At 34.5% G+C, this 25,237-nt stretch overlaps 1 protein-coding gene across 1 annotated transcript in view; it reads right to left on the bottom strand.

Annotated features, from left to right (window-relative positions):
• Window positions 1-25,237, bottom strand: part of DMD (dystrophin) — a 2,124,834-nt gene that overhangs the window by 1,370,648 nt on the left and 728,949 nt on the right. Inside the window, 2 exon segments of the mRNA XM_047715765.1 lie at window positions 10,612-10,792; window positions 15,416-15,657. Coding sequence (XP_047571721.1) covers window positions 10,612-10,792; window positions 15,416-15,657 — 423 coding nt within the window.

The raw sequence follows: 25,237 nt of genomic DNA, 5'->3' as shown, positions 1-25,237 counted from the left end.
GTTTATGGTATTGCATAGATGGAACTTCTTATTTTTCATTCAGAATGTTCAGGTACATTTCTTCCTTTGCTATCTGGATCCCTAGTAAACATTCCAGGTGTTTCACAGATGGATTGCATTAGGGAGGAGCTAGAACTGAAAGAAGACCTACCAAGTTCATAGCTTCTGAACTAGCTATCTCATTGCCCACATGTAGGTTCATCAATCAGGAAATACTTTTATCTGAAAAGCTATGGTAATAGCTACCCAATGGACTCTAATATTACCCTCAAGTCTGCCTCTGTTCTGGGGGAGGTCTTGATATAATCTCCCTTCTTTAGATGCCTTCTGTGTAATGAAAAATCAACCATTTCTGTCTCTGAATTGTTGATGATTTTTCTGTATAACTGCTTCTAATCTGTATTCAGGTGCAAGACATAAAGTTCTCCCACTGAGAGCTAAGCCAACCTTCCCTCTATTCTGAGAAGGCAGATGACTTCTGAAATGATCAAAAGTATCTTTGCATCTCACATGTAAGTTACCTAGTACGTGCAAAAGGCCATATAATGTAAGATACTTCCTAGTCTCTCCATACATGCTCCTGCTTCCTTTCAATCAACCACTACACTCAGTTTTTGAAAATGCAAAACTGATTTATGATGCTACATCACAGCATATTTTTCCCTTGGGATCATGCATTCATTGTATTTTATTTTTTATTTAAATTCAATTAACACATAGTGTATTATTAGTTTCAGAGGTAGAGTTCAGTGATTCATCAGTCTTATGTAACACCCAGTGCTCATTATATCCCATGCCCTCCTTAATATCCATTACCCAGTTACCCCATCCTCATTTTTGTTTGCTATGATTAAGAGTCTCTTATGGTTTGTCTCCCTCTCTGATTTTTGTCTTGTTAAATTTTTCCCTCCCTTCCCCTATGCTCTTCTGTTTTGTTTCTTAAATTCCACATATGAATGAAATCATAGGATCATTGTCTTTCTTTGATTGACTTATTTTGCTTAGCATAATACCCTCTAGTTCCATCCACATCACACAAAAATAGACTTAAAATGGATGAAAGACCTAAATGTGAGACAAGAATCCATTAAAATTCTAGAGGAGAACATAGGCAGTAACATCTTTGACCTTGGCCACAGCAACTTCTTGCTAGACATGTCTCCAAAGGCAAGGGAAACAAAGGCAAAAATGAACTACTGGGACTTGACATCAACATAAAAAGCTTTTACACAGCAAATAAAACACTCAACAGGGGTGCCTGAGTGGCTCAGTGGGTTAAAGCCCCTGCCTTCAGTTCAGGTCATGATCCTGGGGTCCTGGGATTGAGCCCCACATGGGGCTCTCTGCTCGGTACGGAGCCTGCTTCCCTTCCTCTCTCTCTGCCTACCTATCTGCCTATTTGTGGTCTCTGTCTGTCAAATAAATAAATAGAATCTTAAAAAAACAAAAGAAAGAAAACATTCAACAAAACCAAAAGACAACCTACAGAATGGGAGAAAATATTTGCAAATGACTTATCTGATAAAGGGCTAATAACCAAAATCTATAGAGAACTTTTCAAACTCAACAACCAAAGAACAAATAATCCAATCAAGAGGTGGGCAGAAGACATGCATAGACAATTCTCCAAAGAAGACATCTAAATGGCCAACAGACACATGAAAAAGTGCTCAACATCACTTGGCATCAGGGAAATACAAATCAAAACCACACTGAGATACCACAGCATAAAAATTATCAATACTGTTTCATTTTTCTAGACTCCTCATACATGGCTCATATAAGACCCCTTAGACTATCCACCTCTCCAGACTCATCTTTCATCACCCACCTCCCTCTGTGTTCCAGGGAAATAAGACTTCTCTACTTCTTAATTAGCCATCACATACTACCCCCCTAGTCTTATAAATTCCTATTCATCCTCTGGCTTCTGTGTTAAGCAGTACATTCTCAAGGAAATCTTTGCTGACCTTCACAATCTGGATAAGTTTCCTTAGTAACAAAGCCATGGCCTTGGCCTTTTCTTTTCAAGCACTCATCTCAATTGTAATTATAAAAATACCAGCTTGATTTTAAGATTAATGGTTGTGTCTTTCCCCAGTTTACAAGCATAATGGCAGCAAAAAGCATGTGATTTTAGCTTAGCAATCTATCCCCAATGACCAGTACAGTGTCTTGCAAGGAATCAGTATTTGTTAAATAAATAACTACATGTTGGAAAATATAACCAAGAATGCCTTTGCCAGGAACACAGGAGAAAACCAGTATTTGGTGAAGCTCAGAATGTGAACAAGAGGAGAATTTAGACATTCTTCTTATCCCACCTACTGAATCTGTCTAATCCCCATGGGAGTTTCTAAACACTGAGTAGCTTAAATTGACTTTGGTTATTCCTCATCTCCTTTCTCACTTCGTAGTTTCTAGACTACTAAGGTAGACTTTCTTTAGTTGCAATTTTTCCTAATGCAATTCATTTGTAAATTTACAAGGTGTTTAGTTGGGCAAAATTAACAAATGTTAAAGAAAATGTATGCATTGAATCTCATAGTGTATACAGAGTGTGTGTGTGTATACACACACACACAAACATTTTGTTTTTTTTCTGGAATTCTTTTGAAAAACAACAAAATCATGTCCACAACTGTATCACTTTGGAACAGAATAATTGATAGAATAACAATTTTTATTATATCCTGACCAGGAATGTTAGTTTGTGTCTATGGAAATATGACCACCACTACGTCAAAAAAAATGCTTATATCTTTTTATTTGTGTACCCATACATACAAATTAGAGAAATACATGTATATATTTAATATATTATATATAATTTATTATTTCAAACTATTTATTATCAATTTCAACCTCTGAGATATATTTTAAGGATGCAATAATTAAGAGAACAGAATCCCTTCATTCACTGATTTCACACCTTACTCATGGAGTCATATAATATTCTAATACAGTTCTGATCAAATTGTAATTAATTTTATAAACAAAAAATAGAGTGCTATGACAGTAAATATTAAGAACATCATATATAGACTGGGAGCTCATAAAAATTAACTGTTGGGCAAAGATGGGGAAGAGTAAGATTTAGCTCTGCTAGGGCTTCTGGGAGAATATGGAGGGCTCTGAGGAGGAGAATATAGTGCAATTTTCAGAAAATGAAAGGTCAATATAAAGTGGGGAGAATATAAGCACGAATAAGGCTGTGACTGTAAGTAGGCAATGCCTTTTACGTACCTTCAAACTAAGAGCAAAAGAAAGTCATTGTATGTATTACACAAAGAAATGACATGGTTAGATTTTCCGTAAGAAAAATCATTCCAGCTAAACCATAGAAAATAGAATTCTCAGTTTCAAGAATGGATGAAGGGGAGGCAAATTAGTGGTCCAGCAAGAAAACACAGTAGGCTGGACTAACGCAATGACCATGAATATGAAAAGGAATCCAGATGTGAGAACTATTTTGGAGATAAAATCACATAGGCTGGGAGACTGAATAGAAACAGGAGGGAAAATGAGTGAGGGACAGGGAATAGCAAGGATGATTCCATGACTCCTGATTGTACAACTCCATAGACCTTGGTTCTTGTCCCTGATATTGGAGGGGCCAAAGCAGAAGTAGTTGCCAGTTGCAGAGTTGTCTATTATGAGTTTATCTTCTTGGATTCACTGTGTTTGTAATACCTTGAGATATTTAACTGGAAAGGCAAGGCAGTAGCTGGGGATAAGGACCCAGGACTTAGAGGTTAGGTCTAGACTGCAAATAAAATGTATGACTTTTTGGTTTACAACATACAATTAAAGCCAAGGATACCTTTACTTGTATAGGTTCCTTCTAAATGTAAAAAAGCATTCATTAGCTAACATGATTTACCTCGTAGTAGCTGAAAAGTGATTATAAGCCACAGAGTTTAGCTCGTTTAAATCAGACATACCTAAGAATACTAGTGAAGGATTCCTAGTGTTTTGTTATACATAACTAGGTTATGGCACTTTTTTTTGAAAAATCACAACTCTCTCTCTTTCCCCAAAATTAAAGCCACTCAGGAAAAATAAAGGTACTTAACTGTCATGCAAGCGATGGAGTAGAGAGAAGGAATATTGAACTCAGTATGAACTGAGATGTTGTGCACATGTAAATACACACCAGATTTTGAAGACTTGGTATAAAAATAATGTAAAAAAATCTCCTATAGTATTTAATTTTGATTCTTTGTTAAGACAATATTATGTGGATGCATTTATTTACATAAAATATACAATTAAAATTACTTTCATTTTTCTTGTTTAATACAGTTACTAGAAAATCTTAAATTATGTATATGGTTCACATTCTATTTATAGTGGATGAGCTTACATAGAAGTTGTAGGAAATAATCCATTTGAGGAAAGAAAGAGGGCATATATGTTAGTAGTCTGTAAATAGTGACAGCATTTTAAAACATTAAAACATCTGCTGTGAATATGAAGTTGACTCTAACTTGAATTTCTCATCATCTATAAGTCGAAATTAGTGATGGCTTAAAAAATGAAGTGTGTGAATGTGTGTGTGTGTGTGTGTGTGTGTGTGTGTGTGTGTGTAGAAACTTAACTAACAGTATATTCCTACTTCTTTGATAAATCTATTTTGGGAATTTCTCATATTGAAACTATCCTTCTTTTTAACTCCATACCAAGCAGATTCCAACTTTTCTCTATCCCTCATAGTTAATAAGATGATAAAAAAAACAGTGCAATCAACAAAGATCTTTTTCTGCAACTCCAAACCTTATTAAAGGGCATCAACCATGGCATAGAACAAGTATTTCTTTACAATATTAACACTGGCAGAAGATGTCCAGAAGGAAGAAGGGACCCAAGGACCTACAATATATGATGATGAACATACTAAAAATTGACCTTAAAATACCTGAAAAAAGTAAGTAATTCTGAGCATGGAGATTTAATTTCCAATGCCAACACAGAAATTAACACCTTAGCTTGACACTCAAGGACCTTTGTGGTTAGAAGTCAATCAACTTCTCAGCTCACCTTTTCATCATCATAAATCCTCCACCCAAAATATATCACTTTATTCAAGTTGTGCTTATGCAGCTCCTTCTGCTACAAGTCCCTGCTGCTCAAGCTCCATTCCCACAAAGGCCCTCAAGTGCTCTGATATGAGCAAAACAGATGGGTTTATGAGAATTTTATCCAAGATCACCATAAAATTTTTTTAAAAGCCATGTATCCAATGAATCAATTGAAATCTGGGTCTTTTTCACAAGCAATGCCCTAATATTCTCTGCTTGAATAATTGATTCATCCTCCACGTTTTTCCTCACAATTTTCTACCTAAGTTTATGTAAGTATCAGCTACTACACTATTCAACTATTTATTACAATATAACATAAGTTTGGGGGGGTTGCTGCCCTTCCCCCTTTCCATATTATTTCTAAAATTGGCCCTATTAGTTCAGTAATCTTGTCTTCAAAAGTCTTATTAAATATTTAAAATTTTTTTTATCTTTTATTCTGTACTTGGCATTTAGCCTATTTCCCAAGATTCTCAAGGTCAAGGAGCAATTCTTATACCTCATGGTATAAATCACAGAGCTAGCTTAAATAAACATGTTTGTTATGCTTGATGTTGATGGCATCAATGAAGAAAACAGAATAAAAAGTCCATTTACAAACAGGTTCTCTTAATTTTTTTCTTCTGGAGTTACAGAGAAAAGCAACATAGATTGTTTCTTAGAATAAAAAAAATTCCTTACTTAAATATAAAAGTATGCTAGATAAATTTTCTGACCTGGGACTACTAGAATAGTTAGATTAAGACAAACTTTGTTTCCTTCCTTGTCTCAATATCTTCACATTAGATCAGCATCTTAGCAGGAACTAACCACGGTGCTTGAAATTATGGCCATAGAGAACATTTTCTTCTGGTTGCCCTAAAATTTTCGTGAATTAACCCTACAGGAAGCCCAAATCGCTCCCTGTCATTTTGTTAAAGTGTCTCCTACCACACACCTCCTCAGATCATCAACTCTTCAAGGGCTGTCTCCACTTTCTTTTATATTCCTTATCACAAATCTAGTCTAAGCTTAGGCCTATATACATAGCAACAACTTCCCATCTCCCAGCTTCCACTCAGAGCCTTCTACTTGTTTGTCACAAACCAGCTAGAGGCTAACATACTAGGTAGAGCTTTCAAATTTATGTATCAGATAACTGAATTTCCTCAACTGAAATTCTTTTAGAAATTTCAGCTACTGGGGCACCAGGATGGCTCTGTCAGTTGGGCATCTGCCTTTGGTTCAGGCGGTGATCCCAGGGTCCTGGGATGGAGCCCAAAGGCAGGCTCTCTGCTCAGCAGGAGGTCTGCTTCTCCCTCTTCCTCTGCTCTGATCTCTCTCTGTGTGTGTCGTAAATAAATAAAAACTTTAAAAAGAAATCTAGGGTTAGGCAGGCTGCCCTTATCTTACACCACATATAAAAGTAAACGCGAAACAGATTAAAGCCTTAACTGAAAAATTGCAACCATAAAACTCCTAGAATGAAACACAGGGAGAATGCTTCTTAACACTGGTCCTGAAATGACTGCTTGGATTTAACATAAAAATAAACAAATGGGACCACGTGAAACCAAGACATTTCTCTACAGCAAAGGAAACAATTAACAGAATAAAACAGCAGCCTACGGAATGGGAGAAAATAATTGCAAGCCATGTAAATGATTAGAGGTTACTATCTAAAATATCTAAGGAACTCCCACAACTTAACAGGAAAAAAATAATCTGACTAAAAAATGGGTAAAGGGTTTAAACAGACATTCTCCAATGATGACATACAAATAAAATGATGATATATGATGATATACAAATGAAAACAGATAGATTAAAAGATGTTAAACATCACTAATTATGAGAAATACACATATCAAAACCACAACGAGAGATCATCCTACACTTGCTGGGGTGGCTGTTATCAAAAGTAACAAAAGATAACAAGTAACTGCGGAGTATGTGGAAAAATTGGAACCCTCCACCATTTGTAGAAATATAAAATGGTGCAGCTGCTAGAGGAAACAGTATAAAGGTTCCTTTAAAAATCACAAATTAGAACTACCATATAAATCCAGCAATGCCACATCTAGGGACATATCCAAAAGAACTGAAATCAGGATCTTGAAGAGATATCTATAGTCTCACATTCATTGCAGTATTATTCACAATAGCCAAGATATGGAAAGAAACTAAATGTCTATCAATGGGTAAATGGATAAAGAAGATGTGGCGTATACACACAACAGAATACCATTCAACCTTAAAAAAATAGGAAAGCCCTGCCATATACAACAATAGGGAAGAACTTGGAATGCATTATGCTAAATGAAATAAACCAGTCACAGAGGACAAATATCACATGATTCCACTCTACAAGGTACCTAATGGAGCCAAACTCCTAGAAGCAGAGAATAGAATGGTGGGTGCCCGGAGCGAGAGGGAATTATTTTCCTGACATGACATATACTTCCAATTGAAATAAATGCAAACTGTAGCACAAATTTTGTTTCATATTTACAGGTAGAAAGTACATTTAAAACTTTCCTCGTTAAAATAAGAGATCACCTGTAATAAGCCATGCGCTATTTTTTTCTACACTCATATAAATTAGAGCATAGTCCTTCTAGTTTGCAGTTTCTAGGAAAGGTTCCCCGCATCTCTTTTGGGAGATAATTGTACTCTCTCAATCTTCTAGCCCTGTGCAACCATTAATCTACATTCTGTCTCTCTAGTTGTGTCAGTTGCAACAATTTCCTATAAATGGAATCATATAAAATATGGCCTTTTGCAGCTGGCTTCTCTCTTTAAGCATCTTGTCAAGGTCCATTCACACTGTAGCAAGTATTGGTGCTTCGTTATACTTTTTTAAATTAACATATAATATATTATTTGTTTCAGGGGTACAGGTCTGTGATGTTATTGAATGATATTTCATTGTATAGAGAAGGCCATTTTCTTTCTTTACTCATCAGCTGATGGGTATTTGAGTTGGTTCCACTTTTTGGTTACCATGAATCATGTCACTATGAACATCCATGTATACTTGCTAGTTCTCATACAATCTAATATTCATCCTCTCAGTTATTCAAGGTCCACGAGGTCACTTGGGACACTGCAATAATAAAACATTCTTAAAGGGTTGCTCTGTGAGGACTAATAAAGATAAATCATATGAAAGGTATTTATTTATAGACTAAAAATCACTATGAATATAGAGTGCATTTTATCTTTCAATATTATTTTTTCATATCATATCTGCCAGGTACCAAGCAGCAATTCCTTAGACCAATTTTCACTACTCAAAATACATTTAAAAAGTCAGGTTTTTGTTTCATTCTGAGAACACTAGAAAGAAAAAAAGGAAAGAAGTTGAAAGTCAGAATGGATTACCACCCTTTGTGTTAGCTCTTATTTGCTGAATACTGAATATGTTGAAAATACTGTGGAGTAATATAAGAAATCAGATTTACTCCCCTGTGCCAGTTTGCAGGTAAAGCATATATATGTAAAAATTCTTTGGAAATAATGATAACAAACTGAACTATAATATGACTTGATATGGTGAATTTTTTATTTGCCTTTTATATACAAGTATACAATATTTATATATCAATGCATAATATATTAAGTTACATATATATATTTATAATATATAAATATATATAAATAAATTATATAATTAAATTATAATTGAACTGTATATAATCATATACATATAATTTATATATGGTATACATATATAACATATAAGTTATACATGGACATATAAATTATATAATATATAATTCATATATATAATCCATTTTAAACTAATAATTATTAATTATCAAGACAAGTTTTCCAAAGAGTAAAACTGATAACGATGTTTTGGTAAATAAAGTATAAGGAGAACATTTTATTTATAAATAAGTGGAGTGAAAATTTTTGGCAGTTTTATGAATAATCATCATATGTATAAAAGATAAAGGAGAAGACATGATAATATAGATGGGAAGACTGATGGCTGTATAGATAGAGAGTATATATTATTATATATTTATACTGTAACATCATAATCAAAGCTCAGCTGTCAACAGACATCAACATTCTGAACATTTTTTAAATAAACAGAAAAACTATTGAACCTTAATATAATTAATAGGTATGGGTAAATTAAAATAATTTTCTAGTGAATAAGCTCCTTTTCCCAGCAGTTACAATATAACCACTAAGGTGTATTTGACTTTAAGGGAGGTTTACAGATTTTATGATAAGAGAAATGCATTATTGTTAAATAGGTCAATGTTTGAAAATTTAGGACAGTCACAATCTTTTCCCCAATTGATTTTATAGATGCTCAGCCACAAGTATACTGAAATCCACTAGAGGGAGCTGACATCACTGTGAAGTTGCATTACCTGATGTCCTACCAGGAAAATAAACCTTTCATCAAAAACGGCTTTAAAGTAAAAGAAAAAAAAAATAAGCACTTATCTTTTACTTTCCTTAGTTCATTCCACGACCTCACCAAGAAATCAAAGTTTAAAAACCAGGAAAACATGGAAAGTTTCATGTATATCACTACACTCATTTTAGAAAATTACTATTTGGTAAATTATTTGGATATTTACAAAAAGTAGTAGTCAAAAAACATGTTTTCCAATTAATTAAAATTCTAATAGAAAACAAATACATGTTCTTGTGCTTCTCGTAACAAATTTAGGGAAGACATTTTAAAAAATATTTTGATCTTAATGCCTTAAAATCCAATTTTACTCTATAATTTTCTGTATGTACATATCTACGTACAGATGGTGAACCAAAAACTCATTTACTAATGTTTGAAAATGCTCATAAACCTGTCAAAGAATTTTTGTCTTAGTAATTAAGCTGATGAGTCGGACTATTTTGGACCAGATATTATTAATATTCTAAGAGCAAACTGGTGAGAAACAAAAGAGACATTTTGAAAATTTCACCGGTCAAATGGTACCCATTTGTGTAACTGCTCCACTTCTAGGTTATATTTTACTATTAAATAAGAAAAAGAGGATACTGCATAATGACAGTGATCCAATAGTGAAATGCAGCCCAGGGAATAATTTGCCCTTTGCTGAATTTCAGTTGCTACATGTATGTTACAGCTATAACAATCTTCATATAAACTGGGTAGAAGTATTAGGGAGAAGCCTAGCTAAATATCCTGTACATAAAGCAAAGAGGATTTAATGAAAACCTACTAAGAGGGCTTCAACTGCTCTTTTATTTCCTCCAGTGTTCAAAATCTTTGATTGTTAGATTTGCAACCCACCAAGGAGATGTTAATGCTTGTATAAAACATGTATTTTATTTGTTTCTCAAAGTCATGAAATTATTATGGGAGGTGAGGGGGAGAAATGAAAATATAACACATATTTTTTTCCAACAATAGTATCTCATTCCTTTGTACTACAGAATGTAGGGATGGTGCATTCCTTTGCTAGAAATGACTCTTTCATGTGAGTATTTTCTCTTTTTCCAACAAACACTGAATTTGGAAAATATCGAGTTAGCCATCTCAAGTATTTTTACTTACTTGTTTGCAGCTCTTTTTCTCTTGCCTGCACATCAGCAAAGACTTGGTTAAAATGATTTGTAAAGGCCACAAAGTCTGCATCCAGGAACATTGGCCCTTGTCCCTTCTCTTTCAGGCCTGTGCTTTGAATTTTTAATCGTTCGATTTGAGGCTGAAGAGCTGACAGCTGGTGGACTTCATCCTGTACCGTAATTTAGAGTATTAAAACAAAGAAAACTTTTATTTTGCATAGATTTCATTTTTGCAAAGAAAGGTGTTAGAAGGCAGGGATGCAAACTTAGCTTATTGCCCTTATCAAAAAAAAATTAAAAATACCTTGGCTCTTCACTCAACAAATACCATCATATAGAGCTGTCTTTAAATTTCAAAATCACATCATTTCCAGCATTAACGGGTGTGAATGTACACTTGAAAAATGCTATTAATGACCTTATATCCTCTTAATCAGACACGAATGTTCCTCTGTACCCCACTTATCTCAAAATACTGTGCCTTTGCTCCAAATTCTAAGCTTGTTTAATGAACAATATTTTTCTTTAAATTCACTTGTGAAGGATATAAAGTATATCTATCTACAGACATACCTACTACATTATAAATTTATCTTCATATACTGATATTTCATAGATTACATAAGCTATGTGATACTTATGTAAACATGCACATATTTATATCTGTAATTATTTATCTTTTATATGGTCACATTACTTCTCCTGACTGAACAAGCAATTACCACTGCTTCAGTTAGTGTGGAGTTTGTTCTGCTTTTCTTGTCCTGGTGTAACTATTAATAATACCTCCTTGCACTCTCAAAGAGTACTCTAGTTTGGATGATAAAATCATATGGACCCACTGCTGTGCAGTATAGTAGTTACTAGTCATATGTGGCTACTGAAAACCTGAAATGTAGCCAGTCCAAATTCAGATGTGCTGTCATTATAAAACATACACTGAATTTTGAAGACTTAATATTAAAATATACAAATATTAACTCATAGTTCTAAATACTGATTGACTCTTGATATGGTAATATTTGCAATTTACCATTTTAAATAACATGCATTACTGAAATTCATTTACCTGTTTCTCTTTCCTCTTTTAGTATTGTTTCTAAAACATTTAAAACTACATATGTGGCTCAAATTCATGGTTTGCATTATATTTCTTTGGAACGCTGCTGTTCAGATGAGAATGTTTTCATTCTCTTTTGTTTCCAGTGAAGCTGCCATTCATATGTCTCTGCTACACATATAATTGGAATTCAAACAGAATGTCCAAATGCTCTTTATTTAAGTATTATTACCATGGCTGCTTACTTAACGATTCACACATAGCCTGCTACCTTCAGAAAAAAGTACTTCAGGATTATTTATCATTTAAAATGAAAAAAAAAAAAAAAAGGACAATTGAAATTTTAAAATCAGATAACAAGCCAATTAGGAGGAGGGGAAAATGCAAAGAATTACAGTAATTACGAACTAAATGTAAATCTGAGCTTCCGGGGAGTCAAAGTGAAAAGAAAAAAAAAAAAAAAGAAAAAAAAAGAACAAGTTAGTTTTTGGATGCATGCATACTGTTTTAGAGAGAGTAAGTTTTGTGATAGGATTTAGTAAGATAAATATATCCCAAGGTTCTTTCATAGGAGCAGGACTACCTGCTGGGCACTGTCATTTTAACAATTTTTAGAAGATAAAAGGTAACTTTCAGAGGAATGTTGCTATGTGGTTATAACATAAGAATTGATTCAGGTAGGTTAATCTCTGATAACCAAATTATTTTGGTAGGTGAAAATTAAAGCCATGTATATAAATAGGGAGAAGACCCTATCTCCCATTCTAATATAAAGCCTCTCAATCAAGAGCTAGAAGGTAGGTGCATATCAACATGTAAAGGATAAGGCAAGAGCTAAAGGGTAATACTCATGTTTTTGATTATAGAATTAAAGACATGCACTTTGTACACTAGGCTTACAAATGGTAGCATTGACATCTGCTGTGAAACATTTAAGAACCTAATTTACATTTGGCCAGATGGAGGGCCGTCATTCTTCCTGTTTAGGGGGCTATCGAAGGAACCTGCAGTATAGTAAAGTGTGTTCTGTAAAACAAAGGGGACTTGGAAACTAATAAAACATTTGGGCAAATGTTCAATTCGGACCTTAAAGTTCTGAGAGTAAGTCTTAGGAGAGATCATTTTGACTTGAAATATTTAACATTTAAAAGATGTTAGCAATTACTCATTATTTCCACAAAAGGGCCTTAATGTGGTTAGTCCTCGTGAGTAAGGCATCTTCCCTGAGTCTGTTTATCCTTCAAAATTTTGTGTTTATCTGATGGAAAAACTTTTTCATTTTTCTTGGAAAAGCGTCCATGGATTTCTTCCACTTCCCAAAGGGTTCTCTAACCCCCATAAGAAGAACCAGTTCTGGAAAGCATTATATTTGGAGCTAACACTGCTGTCTAATCTTAGAAAACATCTCCAAATAACAGGATGCACTGACAAACAAGATGGAATAATTTATTTACCTAGTGTTAATCATAGCAAAATAAAATGTTAACTTTTGTGTGAATGAGTCTGATCTTTTCCTGCTAAATATTTTACCCCAGGTGACTCATCAAGTTAATAGCAACCAAAGGTGCAGAGAAAAAGAGTAAGGAGTGATGAAGAAGAATGGAATTATTTCATCAAAATTTGGAATCTTCTGACTGAATGCAGAAAAAAGAAATAACTTCACTCAGGATGACTTCCTCAACCTCGAGAGAATATTTAAGATTTGTTAACCACCAATGATCTCCATTTGCTCCTCAGATAAAGACCGAAATACTCCAGGTCCCAAGAGTCCTTGCTTTGTCTCCTATATGCCTGTCTTTTGGACTCCATCTTTCATCTTATTCCCACCCCTCACACCTCTCTGTCCTGTATTCACATTGGCCTTCCTTCAGCTCTTTGGAGGTGGTTGTGTTTAAGCCACCAATTACCCTGTGGTATCTGTCAGGCAGTTGAACCAAGTTAATACACTTAGTATCACTCTCAGCAACACTAGGGATGTTGACTATTTATTTTATGGGTGAATGTATTTTTTAGATTTTTTGCTTAATTTTTTTTAAAGATTTTTTATTTATTTGTCAGAGAGAGAGGGAGAGAGAGCAAGCACAGGCAGACAGAATGGCAGGCAGAGGCAGAGGGAGAAGCAGGCTCCCCGCCGAGCAAGGAGCCCGATGTGGGACTCGATCCCAGGACGCTGGGATCATGACCTGAGCCGAAGGCAGCTGCTTAACCAACTGAGCCACCCAGGCGTCCCTTGGTTAATTTTTATATCTGAATTTCAACAAACAGGTTAAGGTAAGATCATCAGATTTTGTTACAAGAAATAATGTAGGTGGCGTATTCCATGGATTCATAGGAAAAACAAAAGTCACAGATTCTATTAACAGCAAAATGTGTCTTTAAGTATAGAAACTCGCTTGATTTGCATATTTGCATTAAAAAACTCAATGCCTTTCTGTCCTATATTCTTTATCTAAAAATGTATTTCCTGAGTTTAGTCATTTCCTAGTAAATCTGCAGAACCAATATGAGATAAAACATCTTCAGTTCCTTCAACTGCTTTTCCCTTCAAAGTATCTTTGAATTTCCCATACCTTCCTGGGATTAACACCACCTCCAAAGCAACCTTGTCACCTCTCCATCTTCAATCTCCCATTATTTAAACCATTCTTTTCAAAGTATGCATATTAACCTCCATTCCCTGCTTCTTAGATTAAACCTAGCCATCTCAGTCTATCACTGAGGTTCATCCTAGAAACCATTTCATTTATCCAATTTCTCACTTTCCAAGAAAAGCATTCAGCTCATCGTAACCATACAAAAAGTTCAAGTGATCTCCATTATTGTGTAACTCCGGTTTTCTTACATTTGTAAACACACTCTTTTAATCTCTTTCTCAGGTTCCTTGGTGCCAGTTATACCTTGTTTGGCCCTCTGGATGCACTGCCCACTTCTAGAACTCAGGAGAATGATGCTTATAAACTAGGGCTCTTTGTACTGTGGCTAATGATTAAGTTTAGCCAATGGGGATCCCTGTCCAGATTCAGGTTCTAGAGGCAGGGAGGAGAGTGAAATAGCATATTGATTTTTCTAGATCCATTCCTGTGATAGCATGTGGGCTGGCTCTTAAGGCTGTCTTTACAATGGGTGCCCAATTCACTCCTTCTAGTTTTCCGTAACTTCTCTATCTCTAATCCTTTTGGGCCTCAGAAGTTACAGCTCTGATGCAGGGTTACTGTACTATGCCTTATGGTTCCTCTATATTCCAAGCACACTGATGAAATATTTTGGTAAGGAAACCTTCCTCAAATTATCCTAATTTGAGTGAACTGTCGATTTTAAAGATGTTCCTCATATATCCAATTATACAGTACATCGACTGCTTGTGTTTGTGTAGATTCCACTTTTTTAACATATGAATGAGTTTTGTTTTTAGCACATGAGCTGCCATAAAAATGAGCTCCAAATTACTGGCCATTTCTCATAGGATATGTGTAGTTTCCATACTCCCAAACTGCTTCACCATTCTGCAAACTGACAAAATCAATTAGCCATGTGTAAGTACTCTAAATCTACTTTTTTAGGATCCAGTCATCATACATTATCTATTTAAACTCATTTTCTTCACCTAGATTTTGACCTTTATTGTGTTTAAACCCTTCAAAGGGATTTTTTTTATTAAATAATTTGCTATTCTTCTGGAAATTGCCAAGAAATTCCTTTTGATCATGATCCAAAAAGGAGGAAAGAATCTTACCTTACACATTTTTAACTGGCTTTTAATTACTGTTGGCTCTGATGTGGTGGTGGGCTGGGTTTTCAACCAGTTTTCAGCAGTAGTTGTCATCTGCTCCAATTGTTGTAGCTGATTATAGAAAGTGATGATGTTGTTCTGATACTCCAGCCAGTTAAGTCTCTCGCTTAGCAATTGGCAGAACTCTATCCACCGGCTGTTCAGTTGTTCTGAGGCTTGTTTGATGCTGTCAGCATTAACACCCTCTAGAAAGAAGATTTTTAAAATATATCCACTGAAGCCACAGACTGCAAGACATCTGAAAACCTATGTGTCTCAAGTTTAAAAGTATTCATCTCATGAAGGATTTTGAACAAATCATTTACTGATAAAGAAATAGAAGTACCAACAGGATTTTTGATTACTGATTGTAAATTATTAGAGATGCATCTTATCAAGAGTATGCATGTAATAAAATAATAAATAAGGACACATAAGGTGTAGAAGAGTAGAATATATTTAAATCAAAACAAAAAGGGTCAAATCTCTGAAGGGAATTGGAAGATTGATCACGGACAAAAAAATCTTTTGGAGGATTCCAAATAATTGTTAAATATCATGTATGCTATTGAAATGTACATTGAAACACTAACTTCTGTGTTTTTTAAATGGTTTGGGAATTAGCTGAAATGTTATTATTTGGATTTTAATAAAAAAAGAAAGGAGTTTTTATCAAAATGCAGTAATTCTCTATTTCTGCTATAGAAAGGCAGTGCAATTTTCCATGGGTCCAAAGAAGTGATGGGGCGCCTGGGTGGCTCAGTGGGTTGAGCCTCTGCCTTCGGCTCAGGTCATGATCTCAGGGTCCTGGGATTGAGTCCCACATCGGGTTCGCTGCTCAGCAGGGAGCCTGCTTCTTCCTCTCTCTCTCTCTCTCTCTCTCTGCCTGCCTCTCTGCCTATTTGTGATCTCTGTCTGTCAAATAAATAAATAAAATCTTTTAAAAAAGTTTAAAAAATAAATAAAAATAAAAAAGAAGTGAAATAAGCACTAAAAATAACCTTTCTAAAATGAAAAAATATTTTCATGTTACTTATATATCATTTACAAATATGGAAGTTGATCTGATAATTTTAAAATCATCTATAACAAAACTGAAGCAGACAAAACAATCTATCAAAGGTAAAATGGAAACATAAGCACATCATTATCATTTAGCTTTCTGGAGAATCTACTATGTGTTAGGTGTTTGGTGTCTTTTAATATTATTCAATCTATTTAAGTTTACCATAATGTGCTATGTGATTACTAATGCCACTCCAACTATATATTATCCTATAAATACCAAGAAATAGTGACAATATCAGGTAATGTTGTGTGATAAAATACTCTCTATAGTTACTTGACAAAACTTAGGTGTTCTTACACACACATACACACATGTATGAAATTACACAGTAACTTTCTTAATTATATTATATAAAAATATTAAATTGGATATCCATTTTAAAATACAGCTATAACAGCATTGATAACTTATATTTTTGAAACATTATTTGAATATTTGAAGGGAGAAATGTTGTTATGTAATGATTCAAATGTGCCATGGACACAAATGATCAGATGTTTAGAGGAAATATTCTCAGCATATGTTAAACTTGAATAAGCACTTAGAAGAAGGAAGACCATGGTGGTCCAATTCCAGTTTGGGCAGGACAGAGATGCTAAAGTAATTTAAACGTACTGATGAACGGATACTGCATTGAGTCTTGTTTAACATTTCTCTAAATTATAAGGAAATACAAGGGAAATGAGTTCACTGTCCCTGACATAAGTCAATCATATAAAGAGCCACCCCTCTCAAATGAAAAAATAAAACCATAAAGTAATTTTCCATGTGAATAATACATGCTAATCTAATCAGAAAATACAAATAAAACTATAATGAACTACCAATTGGTCCTGTGGTATCTATTAAAATCTAGGGATAGAATTTAATGTGTCCTTGTTGATAATTCTCCAAAACTATCAGCTCAATATGTCAGGCCAAAAAAATGTCCAGATGCTAACATCACTGCAAAAGGAATTAAAATAAACGAGAAAAGCAAATTTTGTACAAATCCACTATGAAATCTATAATACTCTCTACTTACTAATATATTGATTTTTATAACTAAATAAGGGTGATTAAAACACAATAATAGGTAAAAGAAGGATCTCCCTATTGGGATAAATGAAGGGGAACAGAAAGTTACAGAAATTCACAGTAAGAGCTCTAGTATTAGGCAGAACTGAGTTCAAATTTCAGTCCCTTTACTAAATGGGTAAATGAGGCTCAATTATTCGATCCCACTGGATCTCCTTTTTCTCATCCATGAAATGAGGCTAAAACAGAATTGATCTCATAGGATACCTATGAGGGTTCTGAGTTAACATGTGTGAAGCAGTTACATAAAGTCTGACATATGTCAGGCAAATAATAAATATCAATGTTACAGCAAATAATATGTAGCCAACAAAAAGAAAAGAGAGATCAGAGATTTCAAATGTTGAAATTGGCCAGGGGAGGTCTTTTTAATGACTGAAAGGGGGCATTTATAAAAAAATGACTAATATTTTTAAAGTTAGTGCTAATTTTATAAAATATGGCACTAATATGGGATATAGAAAGTGTGTGTAGATATTTTTAAAAGAAATCATATCAACCAGTGATAAATTCATGAGTATATTAGCAAAACTTCAAATATTTGCCCATACATCCATTCTCATTTGCAATTAAAACGATAAAGGGCAACTATGCCAAAAATTAAAAACAGAAACTTCCACATGTCACTGGCAAAGATAAGATGTTGACCACGGAGAATCAGATATCTTATTATGAAGGATTTGCATGTAAATATTGTATTATTTCATGTGTGAATATAATTCCTGCTCAACAAAAGAAGGAAGATCTGTCTTTCTAAACTCTAAACCACTCTGAGAAAAAGGTCTCCACTGGCAGGCAGTATCTGATAGAGTTCTCAGCTTAGAATAGGTAAGGAATAAATACAGTGTAGTTGTGAACTTACACAACACTAAATCAATAGCTTACTTCATACAAATATGAACATTAGGGTAGCAATACCCAGAGACACAAAAAGCCAAACACAAGGACGCATACAGTCTCTCTTGCTTCAAGTTTGCTTTAAAATACTTGGGGGAAGGATCAAAAGCCCTGGTACATGGCACATTACTACATGTATATCTCTTAAACTAAAATTATAGATGCCAATACTTCAGATTCATGAATTAGCTATCTACTAGGACAAAGTCTCTTAAAACTAGCAGAATAAATAAGAATACTGTTTCCCAAATGAATACTGAAGCATGAATAATTTTACTATTATATGTAACCATTTTATGTGTATTTCATAAAATTACATGTTCCTTAACCCAACTGAAAATTTTAAGTTTTATGACCTTTTTTAAGGGTATCTGCAAATTTTAAAGTATCAATCATTTGAGCATCTGTTTTTCTAATTTTTTTGTCAACTACTTAAGAATACAAACACTAACTCACCAGGCATTATGAACAATACTTATGGAAGCCATTTTGTAGTAGCACATTAGAATCTCAGGGATAAGGGATCATAATCCATTCACATCTCGTATTCTAAACAACCCCTGAAATAGTCTATGAATAAATATATTGCACCCAGAGGAAATGGATCATTACTTCAAGTGCATCCATTAATTTTATTACTTGTGTACAGTGCATAACAGACTGTTAGAATAATTTTAATTGTGCACCACCTTCCATGCAAGTACTTCAGAACTGCCACTTAAAGTGAAGTATTCCTCATCAAGTATATTCATCATTAGCCATGAAGCCAGAGTAGAATCATGCAAAACCTGTGTTTAGAATGAAAACTCAAAATGAAGTTTTAATAAATAGTCTCCAATTTTTATTGCATATTAGGTGAGGGTCTTTACAAGCCCATTTGGCATGAATATAACAGCCTTGAATGTAATAGAAATTTACTAAGTCCATGAAAATAAGGCCTGAGTATTGTAGACTAAATTCTAGAGGTTTCTTCAACCACACTAATTTTTATACAATTGCTTTTTTAAAATAATTTTTTAAATAATAGCTTTTAAAAGTTAATAGGTGGGGTGCCTGGGTGGCTCAGTGGGTTAAAGCCTCTGCCTTCGACTCAGGTCATGATCTCAGGGTCCTGGGATAGAGCCCCACATCGGGCTCTCTGCTCAGCGGAGAGCCTGCTTCCTCCTCTCGCTCTCCTGCCTCTGCCTACTTGTGATATCTCTGTCTGTCAAATAAATAAATAAAATCTTAAAAAAAAAAGTTAATAGGTTTATGTAAAATTTATACCCCTAGTGAATACATAAATTTACTAAAATAGCTTTTTTTAAAACTTTTTTCTATTCTTAAACATCACTGAATTATGAGAGATAAAGGCCAGATTCCTATTCATATTTGTTTTTGTGGTGAATTTTCTCCCACAACAGTGACCACTATGACTTTCTCCTTCTCGATCTCCCCATCTCTCCCTCTCCCTCTTCCTCTCTCTCTCTCTCTCTCTCTCTCTCTCTCTCTCTCACACACACACACACACACAAGCACAAAGTTTTTTCGTTTGGAGTCTGGAGTCAAAGAATGATGTGTCTGTCAATTAACATTTATGGAGTGTGAACTCTGTGTAGACCATTATCCCCAAGTGTCACATGGAGAAATAGGAGACATAAATAGAGCTGCCCAGAACCGAGGAAAGCGTAAGAGAAGAGGAAATGAGTCCAACTATGGGGAAAGCTACTCATTTACAATGGAGGGGCTGAAAAACTGCAAATAGTATTATTTCTATGCCCCACTCACATACAGACCAGCTGCAAAATGTCTTTCCATTAAAATATATAATTAGAAGAGTTACTGCCACTAAAAATCCTTCACAGTGATGTGAAGAGAAGATGAAAGGTTTGGCTTTGAGGTGAGCCAAACTGACTATAATCCCTGTCTTTAACAATCTGACAAAATTTGGTTGCCCAAACTCAAAAGGCATCACTCATGTGAAATACTTAATGAGCTATATAAAGCAAAACACTAATAAATGCAGTTACACAATTAATATTATAGATAAGAGGAGTCCTTGTCTGTGTTATCAGTCTGTACTATTTAATTACAGTCCTTAGCAGACTTACTATCAGGTAGCACCTTAAACACTATAATCTAACAATCAAGGGATGATGGTTTTGAGTTATTCTTCTAGTCTAATATGCTAATAATTACTAGTTTTATTGAAACATTTCCTTAATGTGATTGTCTTCAGACTCTTAATTAACATACAGGAAACTATAATTAGAAAATGAAAGGGAAGCACAGTTTAATGTAGAAAACATCACTAACACTATTAGATAATTATATTATACCATCGCCTCTGGAAATTGTGGTGAAACAATTTTATAGCTTAAAGAAGGGGAAAATAAACTATGCTTATATATGTTTCCAAATAAATGTTTGATACACCCACTCTTTTGGTAATTTTAATATTAATAAAGGAAAACAGTTTATCTAAACCAGGTTTTTTTTTAATACCTGACTGATAAGGAGACTACATATAGATGCAAGAACATTATTTTACAAACAAAATTAAGAATAAAGTCTAGGGGTACCTGGGTGGCTCAGTCGTTAAGTGTCTGCCTTCAGCTCAGGTCATGATCCCAGAGTCCTGGGATCAAGTCCTGCATTGGGCTCCCTGCTCACTGGGAAGCCTGCTTCTCCCTCTCCCAATCCCCCTACTCATGTTCCCTCTCTCGCTGTCTCTCTCTCTGTCAAATAAGTAAATAAAATCTTTTTAGAAAAGAATGAAGTCTAAATAGATAAAAAGAAAGAAAATGATTAAATACAAAAAATATTCTAGATTGTCTTAAAATCCCAAATTCTCACACACTGAAAAGCTTTCACTTTGAAGTAAGAAGATCAGATAAAAACAGTCTGACATAAAATCTTAGTAAATTAGGATTCATTAATGAATAATCAATAGTACCAATATAGTAGTCAGATCATTTACCATACTTTGTTGTGAAATTTTCTAAAATTTTAATTAACCATTTTTGTGTTTAAATGAAAAACTATAAAAACAAAACTTAGAGAAGGTTATGTTGTATCCTTTAAAAAAAAAAGGAAATAAGTGCAAATTGGGAAATTCCCCTTCTCAGCATAACACAGCTATAGTAAACAAAATTACATCACTAGGTACCCAATGTAGTCTTCCACTTACTCTCATTAAAATTCTAGAAAGCCAACAATTTCTTGAGACTAAAGTTCTTATTCCCATCTTATATAGTAACAATAAGCTTCATAAAAGATATATTTGTGAAAAATTTCTCTAATAAGAATGTCTCTCCACCATCCACCACTCTTCTCAAACTACTCCCATACTTATCCAGTCAAATGATGTTGACAGGAATTACGAATTTAATGTTTGTTAAAAAAAAGATACAGTTAAGGAATAGATAAATCAGTTCATTATACCAAAATTCACGTTAAAAACTAAGAAACATGATTCTTAAACTAACGTGCTGTTAGCACTGTAGTCCCTTTTTAGCCTACTATAATCATGAAGATAACTTACATGCTTACGTAAGAACTGGGACATCTACAAGGGAAATGTTTGTGTTAAACTTTAAAGTATGCAAGTAACTGATGCACCTCCTTTTTTGGTTGTAAAAAAGGTTCTAAATAAATTAATATGTGTCTTTTACTGATTCTGTGCATATTTTGCAAATATCAACCATTCTACTACAAAACTCACAAAAATAAGTAATATTAAAGTTGACAATATATTTAATGTTTACTGTACTTTAATATTTTTCAGGTAAGTTTTGCATTTGATAAAGTATAGAAAAATTAAAATCATCTTTAAATTGCTTTAAATTGATCCTAACATCTAGTGAGCCTGCAAAACTGAACACACGTTATGAGAAAGACTGTTTTCAAGACAGAAGAATGATTTTTAACAAAATTCTGCAACATCAAGTCAGAGTCACTTCTACATTGGCATGATGGTAATCTCTGTACTCTTAAGAATTTTAGGGCACTCCCCCTTTTCCTCAGCACCTTTCTTCATTTCCTTTAACAAACTACCTTTGAGACTAATAGGTTTTGTTTTCTGCATTTCTTTCTTTTTTAAAAAATTAACATATAATGTATTATTTGCTTCAGGGGTACAGGTCTGTGATTCATCAGTCTTACACAATTCACAGCACTCATCATAGCACACACCCTCCCCAATGTCCATCATGCAGCCACCCCATCTCTCCCTTCCCTCCCAAACAACCCTCATTTTGTTTCCTGAGATTAAGAATCTCTTAAGATTTGTCTCCTCTATGGTTTCATCTTGTTTCATTTTTCCTTCCTTTCCCCCATGATCATCCATCTTGTTTCTCAAATTCCTCATATCAGTGAGATCATATAATTTCTTTCTCTGATTGACTTATTTTGCTTAGCATAATAGTCTCTAGTTCCATCCATATCATTGCAAATGGCAAGATTTCATTTTTGATGGCTGCATAATACTCCATTGTGTACACACACACACACACACACACACACACACACACACACATATACACACCACACCTTCTTTATCCATTCAACTATTGATGGACTTCTAAGCTCTTTCCATGATTTGGCTACTGTGGACATTGCTGCTATAAACATTCCAGTGCACGTGCCCCTTTGGATCACTACATTTGTATCCTTAGGGTAAATACCCAGTAGTGTGATTGCTGGGTCATAGGGTAGCTCTATTTTAAAATTTTTGAGGAAGCTCCATACTGTTTACCAGAGTGGCTGCACCAGCTTGCATTCTCACCAACAGTGTAGGAGGGTTCCCCTTTCTCCACATCCTCGCCAACACCTGTCATTTCCTGACTGGTTAATTTTAGCCATTTTGACTGGTGTGAGGTGATATCTCATTGTGGTTTTGATTTGGATTTCCCTGATGCTGAGTGATGTGGAGTACTCTTTCATGTGTCTGTTGGCCATCTGGATGTCTTCTTTGCAGAAATGTCTGTTCATGTCTTCTGCCCATTTCTTAATTGCATTATTTGTCCTTTGGGTGTTGAGTTTGATAAGTTCTTTATACATTTTGGATACTAGCCCTTTATCTGATATGTCATTTGTGAAAAGCTTCTCCCATTCTGTCAGTTGTCTTTTGGTTTTGGTGACTGTTTCTGTTATTGTGCAAAGTTTTTTGATCTTGATGAAGTCCCAATAGTTCATTTTTGCCCTTGCTTCCCTTATCTTTGGCAATGTTTCTAGGAAGAAGTTGCTACATCTCAGATCAAAGAAGTTTCTGCCTGTGTTCTTCTCAAGGATTTTGTTGAATTCCTGTCTTACACTGAGGTCCTTCATCCATTTTGAGTCTATTCTTATGCATGGTGTAAGGAAATGGTCCGGTTTCATTTTTCTGCATGTGGCTGTCCAATTTTCCCAACACCATTTGTTGTAGAGACTGTCTTTTCCATTGGACATTCTTTCCTGCATTGTCAAAGATTAGTTGACCATGAGTTGAGGGTACATTTCTGGGCTCTCTATTCTGTTCCATTGACCTATGTGTCTAATTTTGTGCCAGTACCATACTGTCTTCTGAATATATTTGTGATGTCCATCTAGTCCAGTGTGTCTTTTAAAGCCTTTATTTCCTTGTTCATCTTTTGCTTAAATGATCTGTCCATTTCAGTGAGGGGGAGTATTAAAGTCCCCTACTATTATTGTATTATTGTTGATGTGGTTCTTTGATTTTGTTATTAATTGGTTTATGTAGTTGGCCGCTCCCATGTTAGGGGCATAGATATTTAAAATTGTTAGATCTTCTTGTTGGACAGACCCTTTGAGTATGATATACTGTCCTTCCTCATCTCTTATTATAGTCTTTGGCTTAAAGTTTAATTTGTCTGATATAAGGGTTGCCACCCGAGCTTTCTGTTGATGTCTATTAGTATGGTAAATTGTTTTCTACCCCCTCACTTTAAGTCTGGAGATGTCTTTGGGTCTAAAATGAGTCTTTTGCAGACAGCATATTGATGGGTCTTTTTTTTTTTTTTAATCCATTCTGATACCCTGTGTCTTTTGATTGGGCCCTTTAGCCTATTGACATTCTGGGTAACTATTGAAAGATATGAATTTAGTACCATTGTATTGCCTATAAGGTGAATGTTACTGTATATTGTCTCTGTTCCTTTCTGGTATATGTTATTTTTAGGCTCTCTCTTTGCTTAGAGGACCCCTTTCAATATTTTCTGTAGGGCTGGCTTGGTGTTTGCAAATTCTTTTAGTTTTTGTTTGTCCTGGAAGCTTTTTATGTCTCCTTCCTTTTCCAATGACAGCCTCGCTGAATATAGTATTCTTGGTTGCATATTTTTCTCATTTAGTGCTCTGAATATATCAGATGCCAGTCCTTTCTGGCCTCCCAGGTCTCTGTGGATAAGTTTTCTGCCAATCTAGTGTTTCTACCATTGTAAGTTATAGGCCTCTTGTCCTGAGCTGCCTTCAGGATTTTCTCTTTGTCTCTGAGACTTGTAAGCTTTACTACTAAATGATGGGGTGTTAACCTATTTATATCGATTTTAATACAGTTTAATACAGTTGTATTGATTTTAATCCAGTGCCTGGATTTTGATGCCTGTTTCCTTCCCAAGATTAGGGAAGTTCTCTGCTATAATTTGCTCCAATATACCTTCTGCCCCTCTCTTTCTTCTTCTGGGAGAATTATTCCAATTATTCCAATTATTCTAATATTGTTTCATCTTATGGCAATTCTTTTCTCTCAAATTCTCCCATTCTGATCC

Source organism: Lutra lutra, chromosome X, assembly GCF_902655055.1.
Source record: "Lutra lutra chromosome X, mLutLut1.2, whole genome shotgun sequence".
NCBI lineage: Eukaryota > Metazoa > Chordata > Mammalia > Carnivora > Mustelidae > Lutra > Lutra lutra.
Note: the sequence above shows the minus strand (reverse complement) of the source record. Positions and strands in the feature narration are given on the sequence as shown.